This window comes from Bubalus bubalis, chromosome X (genome assembly GCF_019923935.1).
Source record: "Bubalus bubalis isolate 160015118507 breed Murrah chromosome X, NDDB_SH_1, whole genome shotgun sequence".
Taxonomy (NCBI): domain Eukaryota; kingdom Metazoa; phylum Chordata; class Mammalia; order Artiodactyla; family Bovidae; genus Bubalus; species Bubalus bubalis.
This window is the reverse complement of record NC_059181.1, coordinates 64,773,770-64,797,569: the sequence shown is the minus strand read 5'-3', so window position 1 is coordinate 64,797,569 and position 23,800 is coordinate 64,773,770. Positions and strand designations below refer to the sequence as shown.

Below are 23,800 nucleotides of genomic sequence, written 5' to 3'. Positions count from 1 at the left end.
ATTTCCAAAAAAGAATTTGTGGCAGCCACTAGAAATTAACTCCAGACAAAATTTAATTTGGATGTGAATTCAGGAATTTAAACATTTTCATACAGTAAAGGTATTTGCTTTCTTTCCGTACTTGCCTCTCACATGTTATGGTACGCAGTTCTGGCACTGGTATGTTGTTTCTCCTCCAATATTAGCTTTCTTTGGAGATATAATAATCTGTCTTTTCTATGGATTTTCTTTAGGGATTTTTAGCTCCTGGAGAAATTGATCCCCTAAATCGTAGGTTTTCTACTGTACCAAAGCCAGATGTTGTGGTTCAAGGTATGTACTCTTATTCCCAGCATCTAAAAACCTTATATTAAAGGTCTGATTTGGGCCAGTAAATGATGACTTTATTCTTTATGAAGTATTTTGTTAGGCTTAAAAATGTATAGTCTAAACTTGGTTCTGTTTGGTTTCAAGATTGCTATTAATCTTACTTATGAACAAATGTTTAACCACTCTTAACCACTTCTTATTTCTGGAAACTCATTTATTTTCACCATGATATATTATAGCCTCCTGATTATCTCTGTTTTTGTTCTGAGTATTCCTTCTATGCTTTTTCTGCTAATATTTTTTTCTTCTCATATCCTCCTAATGGTTGTATACTTAGTCTTGTACACTTGTTATTTCTGTATTTACACCCTGCATGTGTTCACTAGGGCTGCCTCCTTCATAATACATTTCTTTCATGGCTCCAACTATTACCTCTTTAGAGAATGTTCAAAACCTTAATTTTTTTTTTGCTCCTAGCAATTAACTTAAATTTTGAGGTTATCTACTTTATGCAAAACACTGGGCTAAGTTCTATAAACATGTTAAGAATTCTAGCCCTAATATATATAAAGGATCTTTATAGCTTATGCTTTAAATGCAAAACTGACCTTTTTTGTCTCCTTTCCATCCTTTTACCTCTCCCAACTCTCTCAATGATATCACTATTATACTAGTCTCCTAGGGTAGAAAACTCCAGATGACTTTTGACTCCCCCAAAACACTATCCAATATGATACTAGGTCTTCCTGTGAAGGGTTTCCCAGGTGGCTCAGTGGTAAAGAATCCGCCAGCTAATGTAGGAGACATGGGTTTGATCCCTGGGTCGGGAAGATCGCCTGGAGGAGGAAATGGCGACCCACCCCAGTATTCTTGCCTGGGAAATCCCATGGACAGAGGAGCCTTGCGGACTACAGGCCATGCGGTCGCAAAGAGTCAGACACGACTGAAGTCATTTAGCACAGCACAGCCTCCCCAATATGTCTCCATTTCAATCGCAACCTCCGTTGGAATTGATTCTATATAGAAAAATAATCCTTTGTATTTTCTAAACCTTCTTATACTTGGCATCCTATGTGGTCGTAAAGGTAGTCTTTGTTTATCAATGTATATGGATACTTCATTTTATTGTGCTTTGCAGATTCTGTTTTGTTTTGTTTTGTTTTGTTTACAAATTGAAGGTCTATGGCAACCTTGTGTCAAGCAAGTCTATTGGTACCATTTTTCCAAGAGCCTTTGCTCTCTTCATGTGTCTGTCACATTTTATAATTCTAGCAAAACTTCAAGCTTTTCATTATTACTGTATTTGTTATAGCAATCTGGGATCAGTGATCTTTGATGTTACTACTATGACTTGTTGAAGGCTCAGATGATGGTTAGCATTTTTAATAATAATAAAGTATTTTTAACTGAGGCATTCACATTGTGTTTTTAGATACAATACTGTTGCACACAATAAATTAAAGCATAGTGTAAAAATCTCTTTTTAAATTGTATTTATTTTTTAATTGAGGTATAGTTAATTTGCAATGTTATATTAGTTTCAAGTGTACAGCAGTGTGATTCAGTTGTATATATGTGTATATATATATATACACATACAGATATATTCTTTTTCAGATTCTTTTCCATTATAGGTTGCTATAAGATATTGAGTGTAGTTCCCTTGTTTACCTATTTCATATACAGTAATGTGTATATATTAATCTCATACTCCTAATAGTTTATCCCCCCCTCTACCCTGTCATCCCTTTTGGTAACCATAAGTTTGTTTTGTATAAGCATAACTTTTACATATAGACTGGGAAGCTAAAAATTTGTGTGACTTGCTTTATCATGATATTCACTTTATTTCAGTGGTCTGGAACCAAACCTGCGATATCTCTGAGGTATTTAGTACATAACGAACATTATATAAAAGACCATTATTCTCCTTCCATGAGAAAGCTTGCTCCCCTTTGAAGCTTGTGCCATCTGGCTATATTAGTTTCCTGATTATTCTCGTTCATTCATTCGAGACTTTGAGACTTGGCTTAAAGCCTCCTCTTCTTCCTCAGTTCCTGCCATAGTGATAGATTTCAACATCAGAGTAAGTGCCATCTAATATTTTAGCCTCAGAATTCTTGGGTATCCATAACCCTAGTGACCTTTCCCTCTACCACTACTCTACTCACTTTGAGGACCAAACTTTAGAATTATTTTACCTCAGATATTCCAATGCCAAAAGTCCCAATCTCCAGTCATAATTACATACTGTTTCAGTTTTCTCTCCCCGCCCCATCCCCCAGTTACACTTTTGTCTATTTTCTCCTGTTCTGTCCTTCCCTGGCTTCCCTGTTGGCTCAGTGGTAAAGAATCTGCCTGCCAATGCAGAAGGCACAGGTTCGATCCCTGGGTCACGAAGATTCCTTGGAGAAGGAAACAGCAACTGACTCCAGTATTCTTGCCTGGAAAATACTATGGACACTGGAGTGTGATAGGCTACAGTCCACGGGTCGCAAAAGAGTCAGACACAACTTAGCAACTGAACAATGACAATATCCTTCCTTACCTTTCAGTTGGTCATCTAAATATCTTAATCACCAGTGCACCATACTTCTGCTATACCCACACAGGAAAATCATAGCTCCAGATCAACTTTCTTATTTTCTGATCCTATACCTGCCTTGCTAAAATTTTCTAGGAAAAAAAAAAAAAAAAAAAACAAATGAGCATAGCAGTAGTGCTGTAAATCCACAGTCTCCAACTCAACTAGGCCCACAGTGCTTCCTGTTAGTCCTTGTTCTTATTATTAGTCAGCATTTTCATTTTTCTCAACAACCCTACTGCTTACTTTTAGCCTTATTTTTGGCCTGCTACTTCATGCTGGATAATCTTAATGTTCTGATCTTTGTCAATTTCCCAAACCCAACCACAATCTTATTTATATCTTCACCCATTCTTACCTCTTTTTCTTTAGTCTCAGAGCAGTTGTTTTTTCTCCTCTTCAGCACCAACTATCCTTTTCCCTACCCTTCCTAGAAACCCGCTCTTTCCTGTCATCTTCAAACTCTTCTCTGTTGGTTCTGATTTTTAGTAAATTGACATCTTCATCATCCTCTAGTTATCCTACACTTCCTTTCTTATCCAAACTTCCACTAATTTATATTTCATTCATTCTGATGTCCTTTACAACTAGCTTATTATTCCTTTGAAAGTGCTTTTGCTTAAGTTATTGCCAAACTCAGTAGATATTTTTCAATCCATTTCTTAGTGAGTCTTTCTGTTTCACTTATTGTTTGTTTCTGAGACTCTTAACTCCTGTGTCTTCTGTGAGACGATACACTTTTAGATCTCCTTCAACCTAAATTTTATTATTTCTCTTTCTGGGCTTCCTCTTCTGCTTGCCCCTTAACTGTTGGTATTCCTGGGAGTTTTGTCCATAGGCCACTGCTCTTCTTCCTCAGAATATTTGTTACTGTATCTCAGCCTCCTCTCATTGCTAACCTTTCCCCTTTTCCTGCCTCCTCACTTCTCCCCTCTCAGTAGATGACCTCACCTCCTTTACCATAGAGAAAATAAAAGCTATGAGACAAGAACCCCTTACTCCTACCCCCAGGTTTTTCTTCACCTGCCCATTTCTTATATGTTGAAATTTCTGAAGGTTATATTCTAGGTCCCTTTTTCTTCTTTTCTGTACATTCTCCTTGACTCATCTCATCTCTTTCTATGCTAATGACTTCTGCACTTTAAATTCAGAATGTCTAAAATTAATCAGTTACACCCTCCTAGTTCTACATCACTCATGCCTGCTTTTCTCCCTATTTGCCTATGTCAGTAAATGGTACACTTTTCTCACAGTTACACAAATAACATTCTCAATATCTCCCCCTCTCTCATCTCCTACATTCAGTCAGTTGACAAGTCCTGATTTCTTTACCTTCTAAATAATTCAGAAATCCATCAAGTTTATCTAGTACCAATGTCAGGATCCTAATCTAAGTAATCAGCATCTCTTTCTTGCATTACTTTTTAAGTGGTCTCCTTGTCTTCAGTGTAGGTTGACTACAGTATATCAGTTTATTCTTTCAGCAACTCAAATATGTTCTTTTTAAGATAGAGATATGGATGTATTATTCTCCCGATTACAACTCTACAAGGACTTCCCATTACCAGCTTTCTTAACAAGCCTTACAAGGATCTTTATGATCTGGTCCCTGACTTTGTCTTCAGTGTCATTTCTCATCATTGTCCTTTTACATCCTATGCTCCTGCTATAAAGGACTTTTTATTATTCCTAGATCTGCCTGGTTTTCTGTTGCCCATGAGTCTTTGTCTATGCTATTTTTGTCTGGAACAACTTCTTCCTTACCTTTACCTTCAGCTTGCCAGAATAACTCCTGTTCAGCCTTCTAGCAAGACTCAATGTCAAATGTCATTTTCTCCAAAGATCGTATCTATCTTTGTATCTCTAGCATATGGCAGTATCTAGCACATAAGTGGTACCAAGTAAGCATTTTCTAAATATTTGATAAAACATAAAATGCTGAGTTGTTGAGTTGAAAGTATTCCTGGGGCCCCAGAATGTGGTTTACTTACCTCTCCTTTAGTCCCCCCTACTCCTGCTTCCAACTGCATTGCTCTCTGCAGAACCCTAGGGCTTAGGAGAATGCAATTTGGAAATCAGTACTCAAGGATAAAATGCAAAATCCTTAAAGTGACACACATGCTCTCCATGATGATATAACCCCTATTTGCCTTTCCAGATTCATTTTGTTGCTGGTGGGGGATTGTTCATTTTTGTTTTTGCCACTGTTCAAATATTTCATGCTACAGCAGTATTGAAATATATGTTGTCCCCCACCACTGCTCTCTCTCTCACATACACACACACATACTCTTTTCTGTTTTCATGTTTTATGATCATTCTCGATCTTCAACCTAAAATTAATTTCCTCATTCCTATTCCCTTCTTTCTCCTGGCTAACTTATTCATTCTTTCAATATCAGCTTAGACATCAACTCCTTCAGGAAGTCTTTTCTGAAACTTCCCTCTACCAACTTCAGACTAGATAGGTGTCACTTTTGGGGGGTCTCATAATGTTCATATATATATATATATATATACACACACACATATATATGTATATAATCAGTTTATGTATATGACACTTTTATTACACTGTGAGCTCCTTGAGGGAGACACTAACTTATTCATCTCTAAATCCCTAGTTTTTAGCATAATGCCTTATCCACTGAAGTGCTTAGTAAATGTTTATTAGTGAATGAAAGGATAACCACATGTGTTTCCCTGGATTTTGTCATCCCACCATTATTCTACCTTTGTATATTGTCCCTGGAGAATCTGTGTCATTTTTCAGTTAGAAGTAATCAAGGTGGTATTATATCCAGAGGACCTTGTAATCACAATACCCTGCATATCCTGCCCCAGATCACAGCAACACAACACCATGAGCTCCCCAAGATAGAAAAATACACAAAAGATAATAGAAAAGGAATGCAGAGTAGCACTTTGTTAACTAGGCTTTTGCCCCCCAAACTCAACATAGACAATACTAGTAAGCTGGCATGAACCAAATGGCACCTTAATTTTCTCATAAACCCAATTCAACACACCTTGTGGCACTAGCTGGAGAAGGGAATGGCAACCCACTCCAGTGTTCTTGCCTTGAGAATTCCATGGACAGAAGAGCCTGGTGGGGTCCATGGGGTCATAAAGAGTCGGACATGACTGAGCAACTAGCACAACACAGCGGCACTAGAGAAGCAGGAGTAGGCTCATGTTTGCCCCTATTGCTTAGCATTAAGCCAGTTGAGGTCCCATTCAGATTATTTTTCCCCAGACAGGTATCAGTACCATAAAGGGAAAATAAATGGGAGAGTCAGTGAGCTGGCCTGGACTTCTTCTCCCTTGTGAGTATGATGAGCACTTCTGAGATGTGAGTGTAAGAGGATGAAAAAGGAGCTGCCAGGCTTGGCAGGCTCTGAATCTATAAAAGTGTTATCCCCATTCCCCAAAACAACCACACACAATTTCAAATAGGGTACCTCAATTCTTTATCCTGAATTTACCTTGCCTTCTATCATTCTCTAACTATAGAGTGATTTGTATCATTAGGATATTCTTTATTATCTTCATAATGCTGTCCCTGGCCTCTTTTTTTCTATTTAAACATAGAAACTCAGATATAAAGCAAGCGTGATGTTCTCTAGAAGCACACAGGTATATAGACAAAAAACAGAATTGAATACTCTAGTCATGAGGTCTTAATTCCTTTTCCATTTAGATATCGTTATGTACCTAGCATGATGCTTGTTTCCTAAGTTTGTAATAACTTAATTTCCTTCTCTCTTTTTGTCTTCCCTTCAAAAAATATTGTGTGGCTTGAGAGAGATCTTTTGGACTTTCCAGGTTCAATCCCTGGATTGGGAAGATCTCCTGGAGAAGGAAATGGCAACCCACTCCAGTATTCTTGCCTGGAAAATCCCATGGACAGAGGAGCCTGATAGGCTACAGTCCATGGGGTCACAAAGAGTCAGACACGACTGAGCTACTTCACTTTCTTTCTTGAGAGATCTTTAGGTTCCTTTTGAAATAAAATTTTCTGTTAACCTCATCTTGTTTTCCTTTCCTACAGTTTCCATTCTAGCTGAAACAGAAGAAATCAAGTCCATTTTGAAGAACAAGGGAATTGATGTGGAGACCATTGCTGAGGTATACCCCATCAGAGTACAACCAGCTCGTATTCTCAGCCACATTTATTCCAGCCTAGGTAAGGAGATTGGCTAACCTGCTAGAATCAAAGCATTATTCAATACAGGCTGGTTTACTTCCATTTTATTTTTTCTTGATGTTTTATTTTTATTGCTTTATTAAACTAGATCTGAAATGGAATTTAGAGTCTCTGGAATCAAAGTTTATAACCCTATATATCCTGAACAGGGTTGATAATTTTCAGTGTGTTTTATGAACTCTTTGGTACAAAGGGCATGATTGTTACCAGGCAATGTTGTATCTTCGTTCCAAGTGTGTGCTTAACCAATATGGTCTTCTCTTTCTTAGGACCTATATTTCTGTTTTGAAAAATATGAATTCTATGTAGATTAATAGCCAAGGAGCTTGTTTCTAGGTCATTTATACTTTTTCGTGTAATGAATTAGTTGATAATATTTTAAAATTCCAATTCTTTATCTAATACTTATTTTTAATTAGTACTTATTTTTTATTCAATGTATATATTAAATTTGGTGATAAACACATTAAACAAATTACTACAAATTAAAAATTTACACAAGTTATTACAAATTTCACATTAAACAAATTACTACGTTAGCTTTTTAAAAAAAGGATGTGCAAAATTTCTAAACTATCCTTGTGGAAGGCTCAGTAGTGGCCCTGAAAGATATTCAGGCCCTAATCCCTGGAACCTGTGAACATTACCTTATACGCCAAAAGGGATTTTTGTGGGTGTTATTAGGTTAAGGAAACCGAGATTGGTGGAGAGGATTATTTTGGGTTATTCAGGTGGGCACTAAATATAGTCATAAGTCTTCTTATAAGAGGTAACCAGAGGGAGATCAGACTAGAAGTAGGAGATGTCATGACAGAAGCAAGAGATTAGAGTGATAAGGCTACTGGCCTTACCCTCTAAGAAGCTAGAAGAGTCAAAGATCAGATTCTCCCCCTGGAGTCTCCAGAAGGAACCACTTATGCTTGACACCTTGATTTTTATTTTACCCCATAATAGCCATAAGGCTCATTTTGGACTTCTGACCTCTAGAACTATAAGAGTATAATTTTGTGTTGTTTTAAGCTACTAAGTTTATGTTAATTTGTTATAGCACCAACTGGAAATTAATGCAATCTTAAATCAAGCCACAAATGAGTAAATATATAAATAAAGAATGTACCCTAGATAGTAGATTGCCACTTACAAACCCAAAGCCTATGGTGTGTGTGTGTGTGTGTGTGTGTGTGTGTGTGTGTGTGTACTTTTTTCTTTCACCAAGAGTGGTCTTTTAATAATGAAAGCGGAAGATGGCGGAGAAATAGGACAGGGAGACCACTTTCTCCCCCACAAATTCATCAAAAGAACATTTGAACGCTGAGTAAATTCCACAAAACAACTTCTGAATGCCAGCAGAGGACATCAGGCACCCAGAAAAGCAGCCCATTGTCTTCAAAAGGAGATGTTTTATCAACAGTGCTGTATAGATGGAGAAGTCTTGAGGCTACTGTACAAATAAGACTGAAAACCAGAAGCAGGAGGCTTAAGTCCAAATCCGGAGAACACCAGAGAACTCCTTACTCCAGGGAACATTAATCAACAGGAGCTCATCAAATGCCTCCATACCTACACGAAACCAAGCACCACCCAAGGGTCAACAAGTTCGAGAGCAAGACATACCACACAAATTCTCCAGCAACACAGGAACATAGCCCTGAGCTTCAATATACAGGCTGCCCAAAGTCACTCCAAACCCACTGACATCTCATAACTCATTACTGGACACTTCATTGCACTCCAGAGAGAAGAAATCCAGCTCCACCCACCAGAACACTGACACAAGCTTCCCCAACCAGGAAACCTTGACAAGCCACCCGTACAACCCCACCACAGCATGGAAACTCCACAATAAAGAGAACTCCACAAACTGCCAGAATACAGAAAGGACACCCCAAACACACCAATATAAACAATATGAAGATACAGAGGAATACCCAGCAGGTAAAGGAACAGGATAAATGCCCACCAAACCAAACAAAAGAGGAAGTGATAGGGGATCTACCTGATAAAGAATTCCAAATAGTGATAGTGAAAATGATCTAAAATCTTGAAAACAAAATGGAATTACAGATAAATAGCCTGGACACAAGGATTGAGAAGATGCAAGAGAGGTTTAACAAAGACCTAGAAGAAATAAAAAAGAGTCAATGAATAATGAATAATGCAATAAATGAGATAAAAAACACTCTGGAGGGAACCAACAGTAGAATAATGGAGGCAGAAGATAGGAATAGTGAGGTAGAAGATAGAATGGTAGAAATAAATGAATCAGAGAGGAAAAAAGAAAAACGAGTTAAAAGAAATGAGGACAACCTCTGAGACAATGTTAAACACCACAACATTCGAATCATAGGAGTCCCAGAAGAAGAAGACAAAAAGAAAGACCATGAGAAAATACTTGAGGAGATAGTAGTTGAAAACTTCCCTAAAATGGGGAAGGAAATAGCCACCCAAGTCCAAGAAATCCAGAGAGTCCCAAACAGGATAAACCCAAGGTGAAACACCCCAAGGCACATATTCATCAAATTAACAAACATCAAACACGAAGAACAAATATTAAAAGCAGCAAGGGAAAAACAACAAATAACACACAAGAGGATTCCCATAAGGATAAAGAATAACAGCTGATCTTTCAATAGAAACTCTTCAGGCCAGGAGGGAATGGCAGGGCATATTTAAAGTGATGAAAGAAAATAACCTACAGCCCAGATTACTGTACCCAGCAAGGATCTCATTCAAATATGAAGGAGAAATCAAAAGCTTTACAGACAAGCAAAAGCTGAGAGAATTCAGCACCACCAAACCAGCTCTCCAACAAATGCTAAAGGATCTTCTTTAGACAGGAAGCACAGAAATGGTGTATAAACTCGAACCCAAAACAACAAAGTAAATGGCAACGGGATCATACTTATCAATAATTACCTTAAACGTAAATGGGTTGAATGCCCCAACCAAAAGACAAAGACTGGCTGAATGGATACAAAAACAAGACCCCTACATATGTTGTCTACAAGAGACCCACCTCAAAACAGGGGACACATACAGACTGAAAGTGAAGGGCTGGAAAAAGATATTCCACGCAAATAGAGACCAAAAGAAAGCAGGAGTGGCAATACACATATCAGATAAAATAGACTTTTAAATAAAGGCTGTGAAAAGAGACAAAGAAGGACACTACATAATGATCAAAGGATCAATCCAAGAAGAAGGTATAACAATTATAAATATATATTCACCCAACATAGGAGCACCACAATATGTAAGACAAATGCTAACAAGTATGAAAGGGGAAATTAACAATAACACAATAATAGTGGGAGACTTTAATACCCCACTCACACCTATGGATAGATCAACTAAACAGAAAATTAACAAGGAAACACAAACTTTAAATGATACAATAGACCAGTTAGACCTTTGATATCTATAGGACATTTCACCACAAAACAATGAATTTCACCTTTTTCTCAAGCACACACCGAACCTTCTCCAGGATACATCACATCCTGGGCCATAAATCTAGCCTTGGTAAATTCAAAAAAATTGAAATCATTCCAAGCATCTTTTCTGACCACAATGTAGTAAGATTAGATCTCAATTACAGGAGAAAAATTATTAAAAATTCCAACATAAGGAGGCTGAACAACACACTGCTGAATAACCAACAAATCACAGAAGAAATCAAAAAAGAAATCAAAATATGCATAGAAACGAATGAAAATGAAAACACAACAACCCAAAACCTGTGGGACACTGTAAAAGCAGTGCTAAGGGGAAGGTTCATAGCAATACAGGCATACCTAAAGAAACAAGAAAAAAGTCAAATAAATAACCTAACTCTACACCTAAAGCAACTAGAAAAGGAAGAAATTATGAACCCCAGCGTTAGTAGAAGGAAAGAAATCTTAAAAATTAGGGCAGAAATAAATGCAAAAGAAACAAAAGAGACCATAGCAAAAAATCAACAAAGCCAAAAGCTGGTTCTTTGAGAGGATAAATAAAATTGACAAACCATTAGCCAGACTCATCAAGAAACAAAGGGAGAAAAATCAAATCAATAAAATTAGAAATGAAAATGGAGAGATCACAACAGACAACACACAAATACAAAGGATCATAAGAGACTACTCTCAGCAATTATATGCCAATAAAATGGACAACTTGGAAGAAATGGACAAATTCTTAGGAAAGTACAACTTTCCCAAACTGAACCAGGAAGAAATAGAAAATCTTAACAGACCCATCACAAGTACGGAAATCAAAAGTATAATCAGAAATCTTCCAGCAAACAAAAGCCCAGGACCAGATGGCTTCACAGCTGAATTCTACCAAAAATTTAGAGAAGAGCTAACACCTATTCTACTCAAACTCTTCCAGGAAGTTGCAGAGGAAGCTAAACTTCCAAACTCATTCTATGAGGCCATCATCACTGTAATACCAAAACCTGACAAAGATGCCACAAAAAAAGAAACTACAGGCCAATATCACTGGTGAACATAAATGCAAAAATCCTTAACAAAATTCTAGCAATCAGAATCCAACAACACATTAAAAAGATCATACATCATGACCAAGTGGGCTTTATCCTAGGAATGCAAGGATTCTTCAATATCCACAAATCGATCAATGTAATACACCACATTAACAAATTTAAAAATAAAAGCCATATGATTATCTCAGTAGATGCAGAGAAAGCCTTTGACAAAATTCAACATCAATTTATGATAAAAAAAAAAAAAACTCTCCAGAAAGCAGGAATAGAAGGAACATACCTCAACATAATAAAAGCTATATATGACAAACCCACAGCAAACATTATCCTCAATGGTGAAAAATTGAAAGCATTTCCCCTAAAGTCAGGAACAAGGCAAGGGTGCCCACTTTCACCACTACTATTCAACATAGTTTTGGAAGTTTTGGCCACAGCAATCAGAGCAGAAGAAGAAATAAAAGGAATCCAAATTGGAAAAGAAGAAGTAAAACTCTCACTGTTTGCAGATGACATGATCCTCTACATAGAAAACCCTAAAGACTCCACCAGAAAATTGCTAGAGCTAATCAATGAATATAGTAAAGTTGCAAGATATAAAATCAACACACAGAAATCCCTTGCATTCCTATACACTAATAATGAGAAAATATAAAGAGAAATTAAGGAAACAATTCCATTCACCATTGCAATGAAAAGAATAAAATACTTAGGAATATATCTACCTAAAGAAACAAAAGACCTATATATAGAAAACTATTAACACTGGTGAAAGACATCAAAGAGGACACTAATAGATGGAGAAATATACCATGTTCCCGGATTGGAAGAATCAATATAGTGAAATGAGTATACTACCTAAAGCAATCTATAGATTCAATGCAATCCCTATCAAGCTACCAACGGTATTTTTCACAGAGCTAGAACAAATAATTTCACAATTTGTATGGAAATACATAAAACCTCGAATAGCCAAAGCAATCCTGAGAAAGAAGAATGGAACTGGAGGAATCAAGCTACCTGACTTCAGGCTCTACTACAAAGCCACAGTCATCAAGACAGTATGGTACTGGCACAAAGGCAGAAATATAGATCAATGGAACAAAATAGAAAGCCCAGAGATAAATCCACGCACCTATGGACCCCTTGTCTTTGACAAAGGAGGCAAGAATATACAATGCAGAAAAGACAATCTCTTTAACAAGTGGTGCTGGGAAAACAGGTCAACCACTTGTAAAAGAATGAAACTAGAACACTTTCTAACACCATACACAAAAATAAACTCAAAATGGATTAAAGATCTACACGTAAGACCAGAAACTATAAAACTCCTAGAGGAGAACATAGGCAAAACACTCTCCGACATAAATCACAGCAGGATCCTCTATGACCCACCTCCCAGAATATTGGAAATAAAAGCAAAAATAAACAAATGGGACCTAATTAAAATTAAAAGCTTCTGCGCAACAAAGGGAACTATAAGCAAGGTGAAAAGACAGCCTTCAGAATGGGAGAAAATAATAGCATATGAAGCAACTGACAAAAATATACTCAAAAATATACAAGCAACTCCTGCTGCTCAATTCTAGAAAAATAAACGACCCAATCAAAAAATGGGCCAAAGAACTAAACAGACATTTCTCCAAAGAAGACATACAGATGGCTAACAAACACATGAAAAGATGCTCAACATCACTCATTATCAGAGAAATGCAAATCAAAACCACAATGAGGTACCATTTCATGCCAGTCAGAATGGCTGCGATCCAAAAGTCTACAAACAATAAATGCTGGAGAGGGTGTGGAGGAAAGGGAACCCTCTTACTGTTGGTGAGAATGCAAACTAGTACAGCCACTATAGAGAACAGTGTGGAGATTCCTTAAAAAACTGGAAATAGAACTTCCATATGACCCAGCAATTCCACTGCTGGGCATACACACTGAGGAAACCAGAAGGGAAAGAGACACGTGTACCCCAGTGTTCATCACAGCACTGTTTATAATAGCCAGGACATGGAGGCAACCTAGATGTCCATCAGCAGATGAATGGGTAAGAAAGTGGTGGTACATATACACAATGGAGTATTACTCAGCCATTAAAAAAGAATACGTTTGAATCAGTTCTAATGAGGTGGATGAAACTGGAGCCTATTATACAGAGTGAAGCAAGTCAGAAAGAAAAACACCAGTACAGTATACTAACGCATATATATGGAATTTAGAAAGATGGTAATGATAACCCTGTATGCGAGACAGCAAAAGAGACCCAGATGTATAGAACAGTCTTTTGGACTCTGTGGGAGAGGGAGAGTGTGGAATGATTTGGGAGAATGGCATTGAAACATGTATAATATCATATGTGAAATGAATCGCCAGACCAGGCTCGATGCATGATACAGGATGCTCGGGGCTGGTGCACTGGTATGACCCAGAGGGATGGTATGGGGAGGGAGAAGGGAGGGAGGTTCAGGATGGGGAATATGTGTATACCTGTGGTGGATTCATGTTGATGTATGGCAAAACCAATACAATATTGTAAAGTAATTAGCCTCCAATTAAAATAAATAAATTTATATTAAAAATAATAAAGCAAAGCCAAATTTTGTCCAGCCCCAAACCAGCCTCCTTCCCTTGTTACTAAACCTACTCCAGACACTCAATTTCCAGTTATGTAGATCTAAATTGAGAGGGAATCAACCAAAGAGGAAAGGACTAGCAATCAAAGCTTACTGTTCTTTGTCTCTCTTAGCACCCATATTTTTAATTTATTTTTTAATGGAGGAAAAATGCTTTTGCAGTGTTGTGTTGGTTTCTGCCATACAACAATGAAAATCAGCCCTAATTATATCTCCTCTCTCTTGAGCCTCCCTCCCCTCCCCCTATCTCACTCCTAGAACTCATATTTTATGCCAGCAGGGCCTGAACTCCCAGAGCTACTAACATTGCATCTGGCTTTAGGAATATATGGATTTCTCTCACCTTTCCATTCTAGCTATAATGTAGGAAATCCCTTTTCTTTTTAAATTAAATATAAGTTTGGAAGGTCCCAAAGAAATTTTATTAGAAAAAAATGGAATACTAAAATATAAACACATAGAAATTATCAAGTTTATTGAATATAGGTCTCAGGTCCTAATTAGGTCTCAGGGCCTAATTAATTTATAAAATCTAGCCACAGATTACCTTGAATATTGCAAATTACTGATCCCTCTATTCCTTCTACATACTTAACCCTATTTGTGGTAAATGACAAGTCAAGACTCTGAAACATCTGAGATTAATTTGCATTGATGCTTTACTAGGTGGGATGGGGTACCTCAGTCCTTCCCAGAACCTGCTTTCTGGTTTTTTTTTAACCTCCTTGGCCATTCCCTCTAGTCTGAGGCTAGATACCAGTCTCCAGATATCAGTCCACTAGCACTAAATCTTTTGAAATAAGAAAAGTATGTCTCTGTCTAACCCAAATCTTGGTTGTGGTGATGGGTTAGTTGCTAAGTCATGTCTGACTCTTGAGACCCCATGGACTGTAGCCTTCCAGGCTCCTCTGTCCATGGGATTTTCCAAGCAAGAATACTGGAGTGGGTTGCCATTTCCTCCTCCAGGATATCTTCCTAACCCAGGAATCAAACCCACATCTCCTGCATAGCAGGCAGATTCTTTACCCCTGAACCACTAGGAAGCCCTAGTGCCCTAACCCAAATCTTACTCCATGAATATAGTTAAACTTGTAGTCACTGTTTTCTTTGTCCTTCTTAGAAGTCTCTGTGGTTTGGAGTTTGTGCAAGTCCTATTGGTGCCTTTAATGTGATTCTCTCTGGCTTTCACTTAGAAGTTGATACCTTTTACCATTTTCTTCACATCTATTGTTCTAAACTCAGCATAATCTTACTAGGATATAGGTAACTTGCAAGTTCTGGGCCTTCATCCTTGAAATCTACCTGCATCACATCAGATCTCTCCAACAAACAAAAACAAACTCCTTACTGATTACTTTTTCAAAGCCTATACACTGTTTTGGGCCTGTTGCTAATTTATTATTTCCTAGCCAAAGGAAATGAGGGCTACTACGTCTCCAGGACTTCAGCTTAATGAATAATCATACATTTCAGGGACTCAAGTAGCAAGTTATATTTATTTTCCAAATGTGCTCCTTCATTTGCTTCATTCATTCTTTTTTTCATAAGGATCTATTGTTTATATTTCTGTACCAGGCACTGGGCTTGATACTGTGAGAGACATAGACATATAACCAAATAATTATAGTACAGTCTTATTAATGCTATTAAAATGGCATTGTGTACAGAATATAGGATAAAGTAAATAGATTTGCCTTATAAAATGAGTGTGTGTATGCTTAGCCACTCAGTTGTGTTCGACTCTGCAACCCCATGCAGCCTGCCAGGCTCCTCTGCCATGGGGATTCTCCAGGGAAGAATACTGGAGTGGGTTGCTATGCCCTCCTCCAGTGGATCTTCCCAACCCAGGGATCAAACTCAGGTCTCCCTCATTACAGGCAGATTCTTTACTGTCTGAACCACATGTTTCTTCATAATTCCATTATTCTAATAATTTCACAATAACAAAATTGCTTTAAGGATTCATTGAATGACAGCTGTGACTCCACCAAGGAAAACAGGATGTTTTGCCACTAAGTGTGTCATTTATATATGTTAACTAATGGGGTTCTATGCCTCACCTCAAATACTGTTATTTCAGTTCCATAATATGTTTTTTTAATTTTTAAATATTATGTGGTTAATCAACTTTGGGAACATAAGAACGTTATAGGCAAGTGCTGTCAGAAACACAGTGGAGTGAAAAGCTACCTTTGTCTCGCACCTTCAATCTACAACCAGTAAAACATTCACAACACAATGAAGGTGCCTCTGCCTAACATGACAGATGCTGAAAAATTCCACGCCTCTGTACATCTAAAGATGGTGGACTGGAACACATGGAGGAGAGGGAACAGCGGAGTTGATGCCTGCAGTCCCAGTTGTCTGACTGTGGCAGCTGAGCCCACAGCTTCAAAGAGCCCAATAGCAGCAGGGGAAGCAGCACACATGACCCTGACTTTAGGAAGTGACCACACTGGCGCCCACCACCACAGCTAACTTGGTGGCAGCAGCAGCAGTGGGGCCTGGGGCCGTATCTTTCCTGCCACTGAGGCACCTGTGATCCCATACTCTGGCCCCTCCTTATTTGCACTGGTAAATTCAGTGAACCTGATAGCACCGGACACAGTGGAGGCACCTGTGCACCCAGCTTCCCCTCCCACACTGTTCCCCTTTCCCCACAGCAGAGCCTGTGTCTCAGGGGATCTCCCACACCAGAGAAGACCCCACCGTCCCAGTAATGACAGCAGCTCTGGCAGAAGTAGTGAAGCAATCACCGTAGAGGAACAGGAAGCAAAAGCAAAGACACAGAGGAAACCTCTGGTAGAGGCTGGAAAGTGCCAACTTTCAAATATAACCAGAGGCAACTCAGGTAAGCAAAACCAAAAACTACCTAATACCGCCACCTACTGGAAGACAAAAGAAAATTGTAATTCCCAACCTGTCATTTAATTTCAAATGTGCCAGCAGAGGAACAATCCATCAAGCAAAATGACAATTCTCCAGAAACCAAGCTTAAATTCATGGAATTTTGAGATCTAACTGATAAAGAATTCAAAGTATACATCATGAAGAAGCTCAGTGAGATACAAGAAGACTTAGAAAGACAGTTTAATGAGGTCAGGAATAAAATTAGTGAACAAAAGGAATACTTTGCCAATCAGATTGAAACTCTAAAAATGAACCAAACAGAAATTCTTGAGCTGAGGAACACAATAAACAAGATGAATAATGTATTAGAAAGTATTGGAAATGGAGCAGATGATATGAAAGACAGCATTAGTGAGCTCAAAGATAGAAACCTAGAAACGATACAAATAGAAGAGCAAAGAAAAGTAAGATACATATAAAAAGAAGAAATCATATGGGAGCTACACAACACTTTTAGGAAAGACAGCACTAGAATAATGGGTATCTCAGAAGGAGAAGAGGAGAACAGAGAGATTATTTAAAGAAACAATAGCTGATATCTTCCCAAACTGTGGGAAGAAGCTGGACAATCAAGTCTATGAAGCAATGAGAGCACCTAATTAACCTAATTGCAAAAAAGACCTTTTCCAAGATCACATTATATTAAAAATGTCAGAAGTTAATGACAAAGAATTTTAAAGGCAGCCAGTGGGAAAAAAAGATGGTAACCTACAAAGGAATCCCTATTAAGCTATCAGCAGATTTCTCAGCAGAAACCCTTACAGCCAGGGGAGAGTGAAATGACATTCTCAAAATACAGAAAAAAAAAACTGTCACCCCAGAATACTTTTATGTATAAAACTATCATTCAGATATGAAGGAAAAATAAAGGCTTTCCTAGACAACAGCTGAGGGAATTCATCAATACTAGATCTGCCTTAGAGATATTGAAAGGAACTTTTCTACCAGAAACAAAATATGAAAAACATACAAAACTTTAAGCAAGGTGGTAAATAGAATCATAAAATTGCAACTCTTTGTCAGAATAGATTTATAAACACTTATTAAAAGCTAAAGGGAAAAAAGAAAGCCAAAAAATAATTATACCTATCTTATTTTGGTAACAAGCTGATAACATTAAAAGGGATAATTTGAGATGACACAATCATAAAAGGGGGGAAGGAAAAGAACAGTACTCATGTAGGTGAGTGAATATAAGATGTTATAAGCAGAAAAAATACTATTTTATCTATGAGAAACTTTATACAAACCTCAGGGTAACTGTGAAAATAAAGTAGATACACACACACAAAGAATAAACTGAGGAAAATATCACAGAAAACCATTAAGCCAAAATGGCAGACAAAATCAAAAGGAAAAAGAAAGTAGAGATATGGACATGGAAGCAACCTAGATATCCACTGACAGATGAATGGATAAAGAAGCTGTGGTACATATATACAATGTAATATTACTCAGCCATAAAAAGGAAAGCATTTGAGTCAGTTCTAATGAGGTGGATGAACCTAGAGCCTATTATACAGAGTGAAGTCAGAAATAGAAAAATAAATATCATTTATTAATACATATATATGGAATCTAGAAAGATGGTACTGATGAACCTTTTTGCAGGGCAACAGTAGAGATGCAGACATAGAGAACAGACTTGTGGACATGAGCAGAGGGTAGGAAGGAGAGAGTGGGATGAATGGAGAGAGTGGCATGGAAACATACACACTCAGTTCAGTTCAGTCACTCAGTCATGTCCGACTCTGCAACCCCATGAAGTGCAGCACGCCAGACCTCCCTGTCCATCACCAACTCCAGGAGTTCACTCAAACTCACGTCCATCGAGTCCTTGATGCCATCCAGCCATCTCATCCTCTGTCATCCCCTTCTCCTCCTGCCCCCAATCCCTCTCAGCATCAGGGTCTTTGCCAATGAGTCAACTCTTCCCATCAGGTGGCCAAAGTATTGGAGTTTCAGCTTTAGCATCATTCCCTCCAAAGAAATCCCAGGGCTGATCTCCTTCAGAATGGACTGGTTGGATCTCCTTGCCGTCCAAGGGACTCTCAAGAGTCTTCTCCAACACCACAGTTCAAAAGCATCAATTCTTCGGCACTCAGCCTTCTTCACAGTCCAACTCTCACATCCATACATGACCATAGGAAAAACCATAGCCTTGACTAGACGGACCTTTGTTGGCAAAGTAATGTCTCTGCTTTTGAATATGCTATCTAGGTTGGTCATAACTTTCCTTCCAAGGAGTAAGCGTCTTTTAATTTCATTAAAATTAAAATTTCATTTAATTTCACACACTACCATACGTAAAATAGATAGCCAATGAGAATTTTCTGTGACTCAGGGACTTCAAACTGGGGTTCTAACAACCTAGAGGAGTAGGGAGGGGTGTATGATGAGAGGGAGGGGACATATGTATGCTGCTGCTGCTGCTTAGTCACTTCAGTTGTGTCCGACTCTGTGTGACCCTATGGACTGCAGCCCACCAGGCTCCTCTGTCCATGCAATTCTCTAGGCAAGAGTATTAGAGTGGGTTGCCATGCCCTCCTCCAGGGGATCTTCCCAACCCAGGGATCAAACCTGGGTCTCTTGCATTGGAGGCAGATTCTTTATTGCTGAGCCACCAGCTAAACCCAGACATTTGTATACCTATGGTTAATTCATCTTGATGTATAGCAAAAATCAACACAATATTATAAAGCAATTATCTTTCAATTTAAAATAAATTTAAAAATAATTATAAAAAAGAAACAGTGGAGATAATAGAGCAACCAGAAAACGAAAGATAAAATGGCAGTATTGTCTTCATCTATCTATAATTAACCTAAATATAAATAAATTGAATTCATCAATCAAAAGACACATGATGGCTAAATGGAATAAAAAATAAGACCCAACTATTTGCTGCTTCCAGGAGATACATCTAAACTCTAGAGACAAACATGGGTTAAAAGGGGAGATATATCAAATGATACTCCAAGCAAACAGCATTCAAATGAAAGCAGATGTAGCCATATTCATATCAGATAAGATAGATTTAAAGCCAAAAAAGGTAACAGACAAAAATGGAAAGTATATAATGACAAAAGGAACAATTCGTCAAAAGACATAGCAGTGATTAGTGTTAATATATATACACCTAACATAGGAACATCAAAATATATAAAACAATTAACAGGCCTAAAGGGAGAAACTGACAGCAGCAACACAATAATAGTAGGAGACTTTAAATGCCCCACTTACATCAGTGGTTAAATCAGACAGAAAGTCAACAAGGAAATAAGTCTTAGTGAAACTTTCGACCAGATGGATTAGATAGATTTGTACAGAACATTCCATTGAAATGCAGCAGAATACACATTCTTCTCAAGTACATGTGGAACTCTCTCCAGGGTAGACCATATTTTGGGACACAAAATAAGTCTCAATAAATTTAAGGAGATTGAAATCATATCAAACATCTTTTCCAATCACAGTGGAATGAAACTAGAAATTAACTATGAGAAGAAAACTGGAAGAATCACAGATATGTGGAGACTGAACAACATCCAATTAACAACTATTAGGTCAATGAAGAAATCAAAGGAGAAATAAAAATTACTTGAAGACAAATGAAAATACAACATACCAAAATCTATGAGATGCAGCAAAACCTGGGAGGGAAGTTTATAACAATACAGGCCTACCTCAAGAAACAAGGAAACTGAGCAGCATCAGAAACCAGATGTTGGTCTGGGCTGGAAGCTGAACCTCCACAGACTCATAGGACCCTTAGGGAGCTGCCCCTGCCAGGGGAGCCACTGGAATTTGGATGTTCCATTCTACCATGACCTGGTCAGGTCTGAGGTGGGGCTTGACCCTGGAAACCCCATTCCCTGCCTCCAGGCAGAGAAGAATATTTTTTAAAAAAAGAAACAAGAAAACTCTCAGATAAACAATCTTACCTTACCTTACACCTAAAGGGACTAGAAAAAGAAGAACAAGCAAAACTCAAGTTAATAGAAGGAAGGAAATAATAAAGATTGGAGTTGAAATAAATGAAGTAGAGAAAGACAATAAAAAAGATCAATGAAACTAAGAGCTGAATTTTTAAAAAGATAAACAAAATCAACAAACCATTAGCTAGACTCACTAAGAAAAAAAGAGAGCCCCCAGAAGTGAAAGAGGATAAATAACTATGGATACCACAGAAGTACAAAGAGTTATAAGAAAATAAAGAAGAGAGAAGGCCCTCATAAACAAATCAGAAGTGAAAGAGGATAAATAACAGTGGATGCCACAGAAGTACAAAGAATTGTAAGAGAATATTATAAATAGCCATACACCAACAAATTTGACAGCCTAGAAGAAATGGACAAATTCTTAGAATTATGTAGCCTTCCAAGACCAAATCATGAGGAAATAAAAACTTGAATAGACCTATTACTATTACAGAGATTAAAACAGTAATCAAAAAAGTTCCCAAATAACAAAAGTCCAGTACTAGACAGTTTCACAGGTGAGTTCTACCAAACATTGAAAGATTTTATACTTTTTCTTCTCAAACTATTCCCCAAAAATTGAATTTCCATTTTAGGAAATTAGGGAAGTTAGGGAACACTTCCTAACTCATTTTACAAGGCCAACATCACTCTAATGTAAAAACCAGATAAAGACACACACAAAAAGAAAATTGCAGACCAGTATCTCTGATAAACATAGAAGCAAAAATTCTGAACAAAATATTAGCAAGCTGAATTCAACAATACATCAGGAGGATCATATACCATCCATGATTAAGTGGGATTTATTCCAGGGATGCAAGGATGGCTTAACATCTGCAGATCAGTCAATGTGATATACCATATTAAGAAAATGAAGAATTAAAAACCATATACAGAAAAAGCATTTGACAAAATGTAACGCTCATTTATGATAAAAATTCTCAATGAAGTGGAATGGAAGGGACAAAATAAAGGTCAAATATGACAAACCCACATCTAACATTATATTCAATGGTGAAAAATTGAAAGCTATTTCTCTAAGATTAGGGACAAGACAAGGATGCTCACTCTTGCCACTCCTGTTCAACATAGTATTAGAGGTTCTAACCTGAGTGATTAGATGAGAAAAAGAAATCAAAGGCATTCAAACTGGAAAAGAAGAAGTAAAACTGTCACTATTTGCAAATGACATTATTTTATATATTAGAATAAAGACTCCACTAAAAAACTATTAGAAATAATAAACAAATACAGTAAAATTTCAGGATACAAAATCAAAATATAAATGTCTGTTACATTTCTATATGCTAACAGTGAGCTAGCAGAAAGAAAAATTAAGAAACTGTCTAGGGATATGCTCAACATTATAATCATCAGAGGAATGCAAATTAAAATCACAATGAGAAATCACCTCATACCTGTCAGAATGGCTATCATCAAAAAGAACACATATAACATACTGAAGAAAAAAGGACCCTTCTACATTGTTGGTGGGAATGTAATATATTGGTGCAGCCATGTGGAAAACAGTATAGAGATTTCTCAAAAAACTAAAAATAGAACTACCATATGACCCAGCAATTCTACTCCTGGCTATATATCCAAAAATAATGAAAATGCTAATTTGAAAACATACATGTACCACAATGTTCACATCCACAGCAGACTGTTTACAATAGTCAAGATACAGAAGCAACCTCAGTGTCCATCAACAAATGAATAAAGAAAATGTATACACACAATGAAATACTACTCAGCCATAAAAAGAATGAAATGTTATCATTTGCAACAACATGGATGGTATTGTACTAAGTGAAATAAGTCAGAGAAAGACAAACACTGTATGATATCACTTATATGAGGAATCTAAAAATTGAACCAACATTTACTGAGTGTAATAAAAAAGAAGCAGACTCAAAGACATAGAGATCTAGTTAGTGATCAATCACTAGTAGGAAGAGGGAAGGGGAAAGGGGCAAGACAGGGGTAGGGGATTAAGGAGTACAAACTACTATCTATAAAATAAATAAACTACAAGCAAATATAGCCAATATTAATAATAGGTATAAATGGAATGTAATCTTTAAAATTGTGAGTTATCGTGTTGTACATCTGAAACATATTAATATTTTACATCAACTATACCTCAATAAAGAAAATTTAGAAACAAGGTTTCTGGTATATTGATAATATTGACATTTTAAAAATTATCATATCACCATTTAAAATAACCCACTAAAATCTAAATACTGTACTCTGCTAACTAGACATCTACAATCATCCCTTTAGAAAATACATGAGCAAAATATTCAACATCAACAACAAAATAACAATATATAGTAATAAATTTAATCAAGGAGGTGAAAGACCTATATACTGAAAACTATAACACATTGTTGCAAGAAATTGAAAAAGAAACAAATAAATGGAAACAGAGTCCATACTCAGGATTGAAAGAATTAGCATTGTCAAGATGTCCTTATTGCCTAAAGCAATCTGCAGATTCAATGTAATCCTTTAGCAAAATCCCAAGGACATTTTTCACAGAAATAGAAGAAAATATTCTTAAATTTATATGAAACCACAAAAGGCCCCAAATAACCAAAGTAATTCTGAGAAAAAAAAAAGAACAAAGCTGGAAGTATCTCACTTCCTGATTTCAAACAGCAAAGCCACAGTAATCAGAAC

At 37.2% G+C, this 23,800-nt stretch overlaps 1 protein-coding gene across 5 annotated transcripts in view; it reads left to right on the top strand.

The window, feature by feature from the left end:
- The window catches only part of PHKA1 (phosphorylase kinase regulatory subunit alpha 1), a 169,186-nt gene that overhangs the window by 48,156 nt on the left and 97,230 nt on the right, over positions 1-23,800 (top strand). For all 5 annotated transcript variants that reach the window (XM_025277104.2, XM_025277103.2, XM_025277102.2 and 2 more), the window contains exons 13-14: positions 234-312; positions 6,945-7,079. In XM_025277104.2, the coding sequence (XP_025132889.1) occupies positions 234-312; positions 6,945-7,079 (214 nt within the window). The remainder of the gene's footprint in view (positions 1-233; positions 313-6,944; positions 7,080-23,800) is intronic.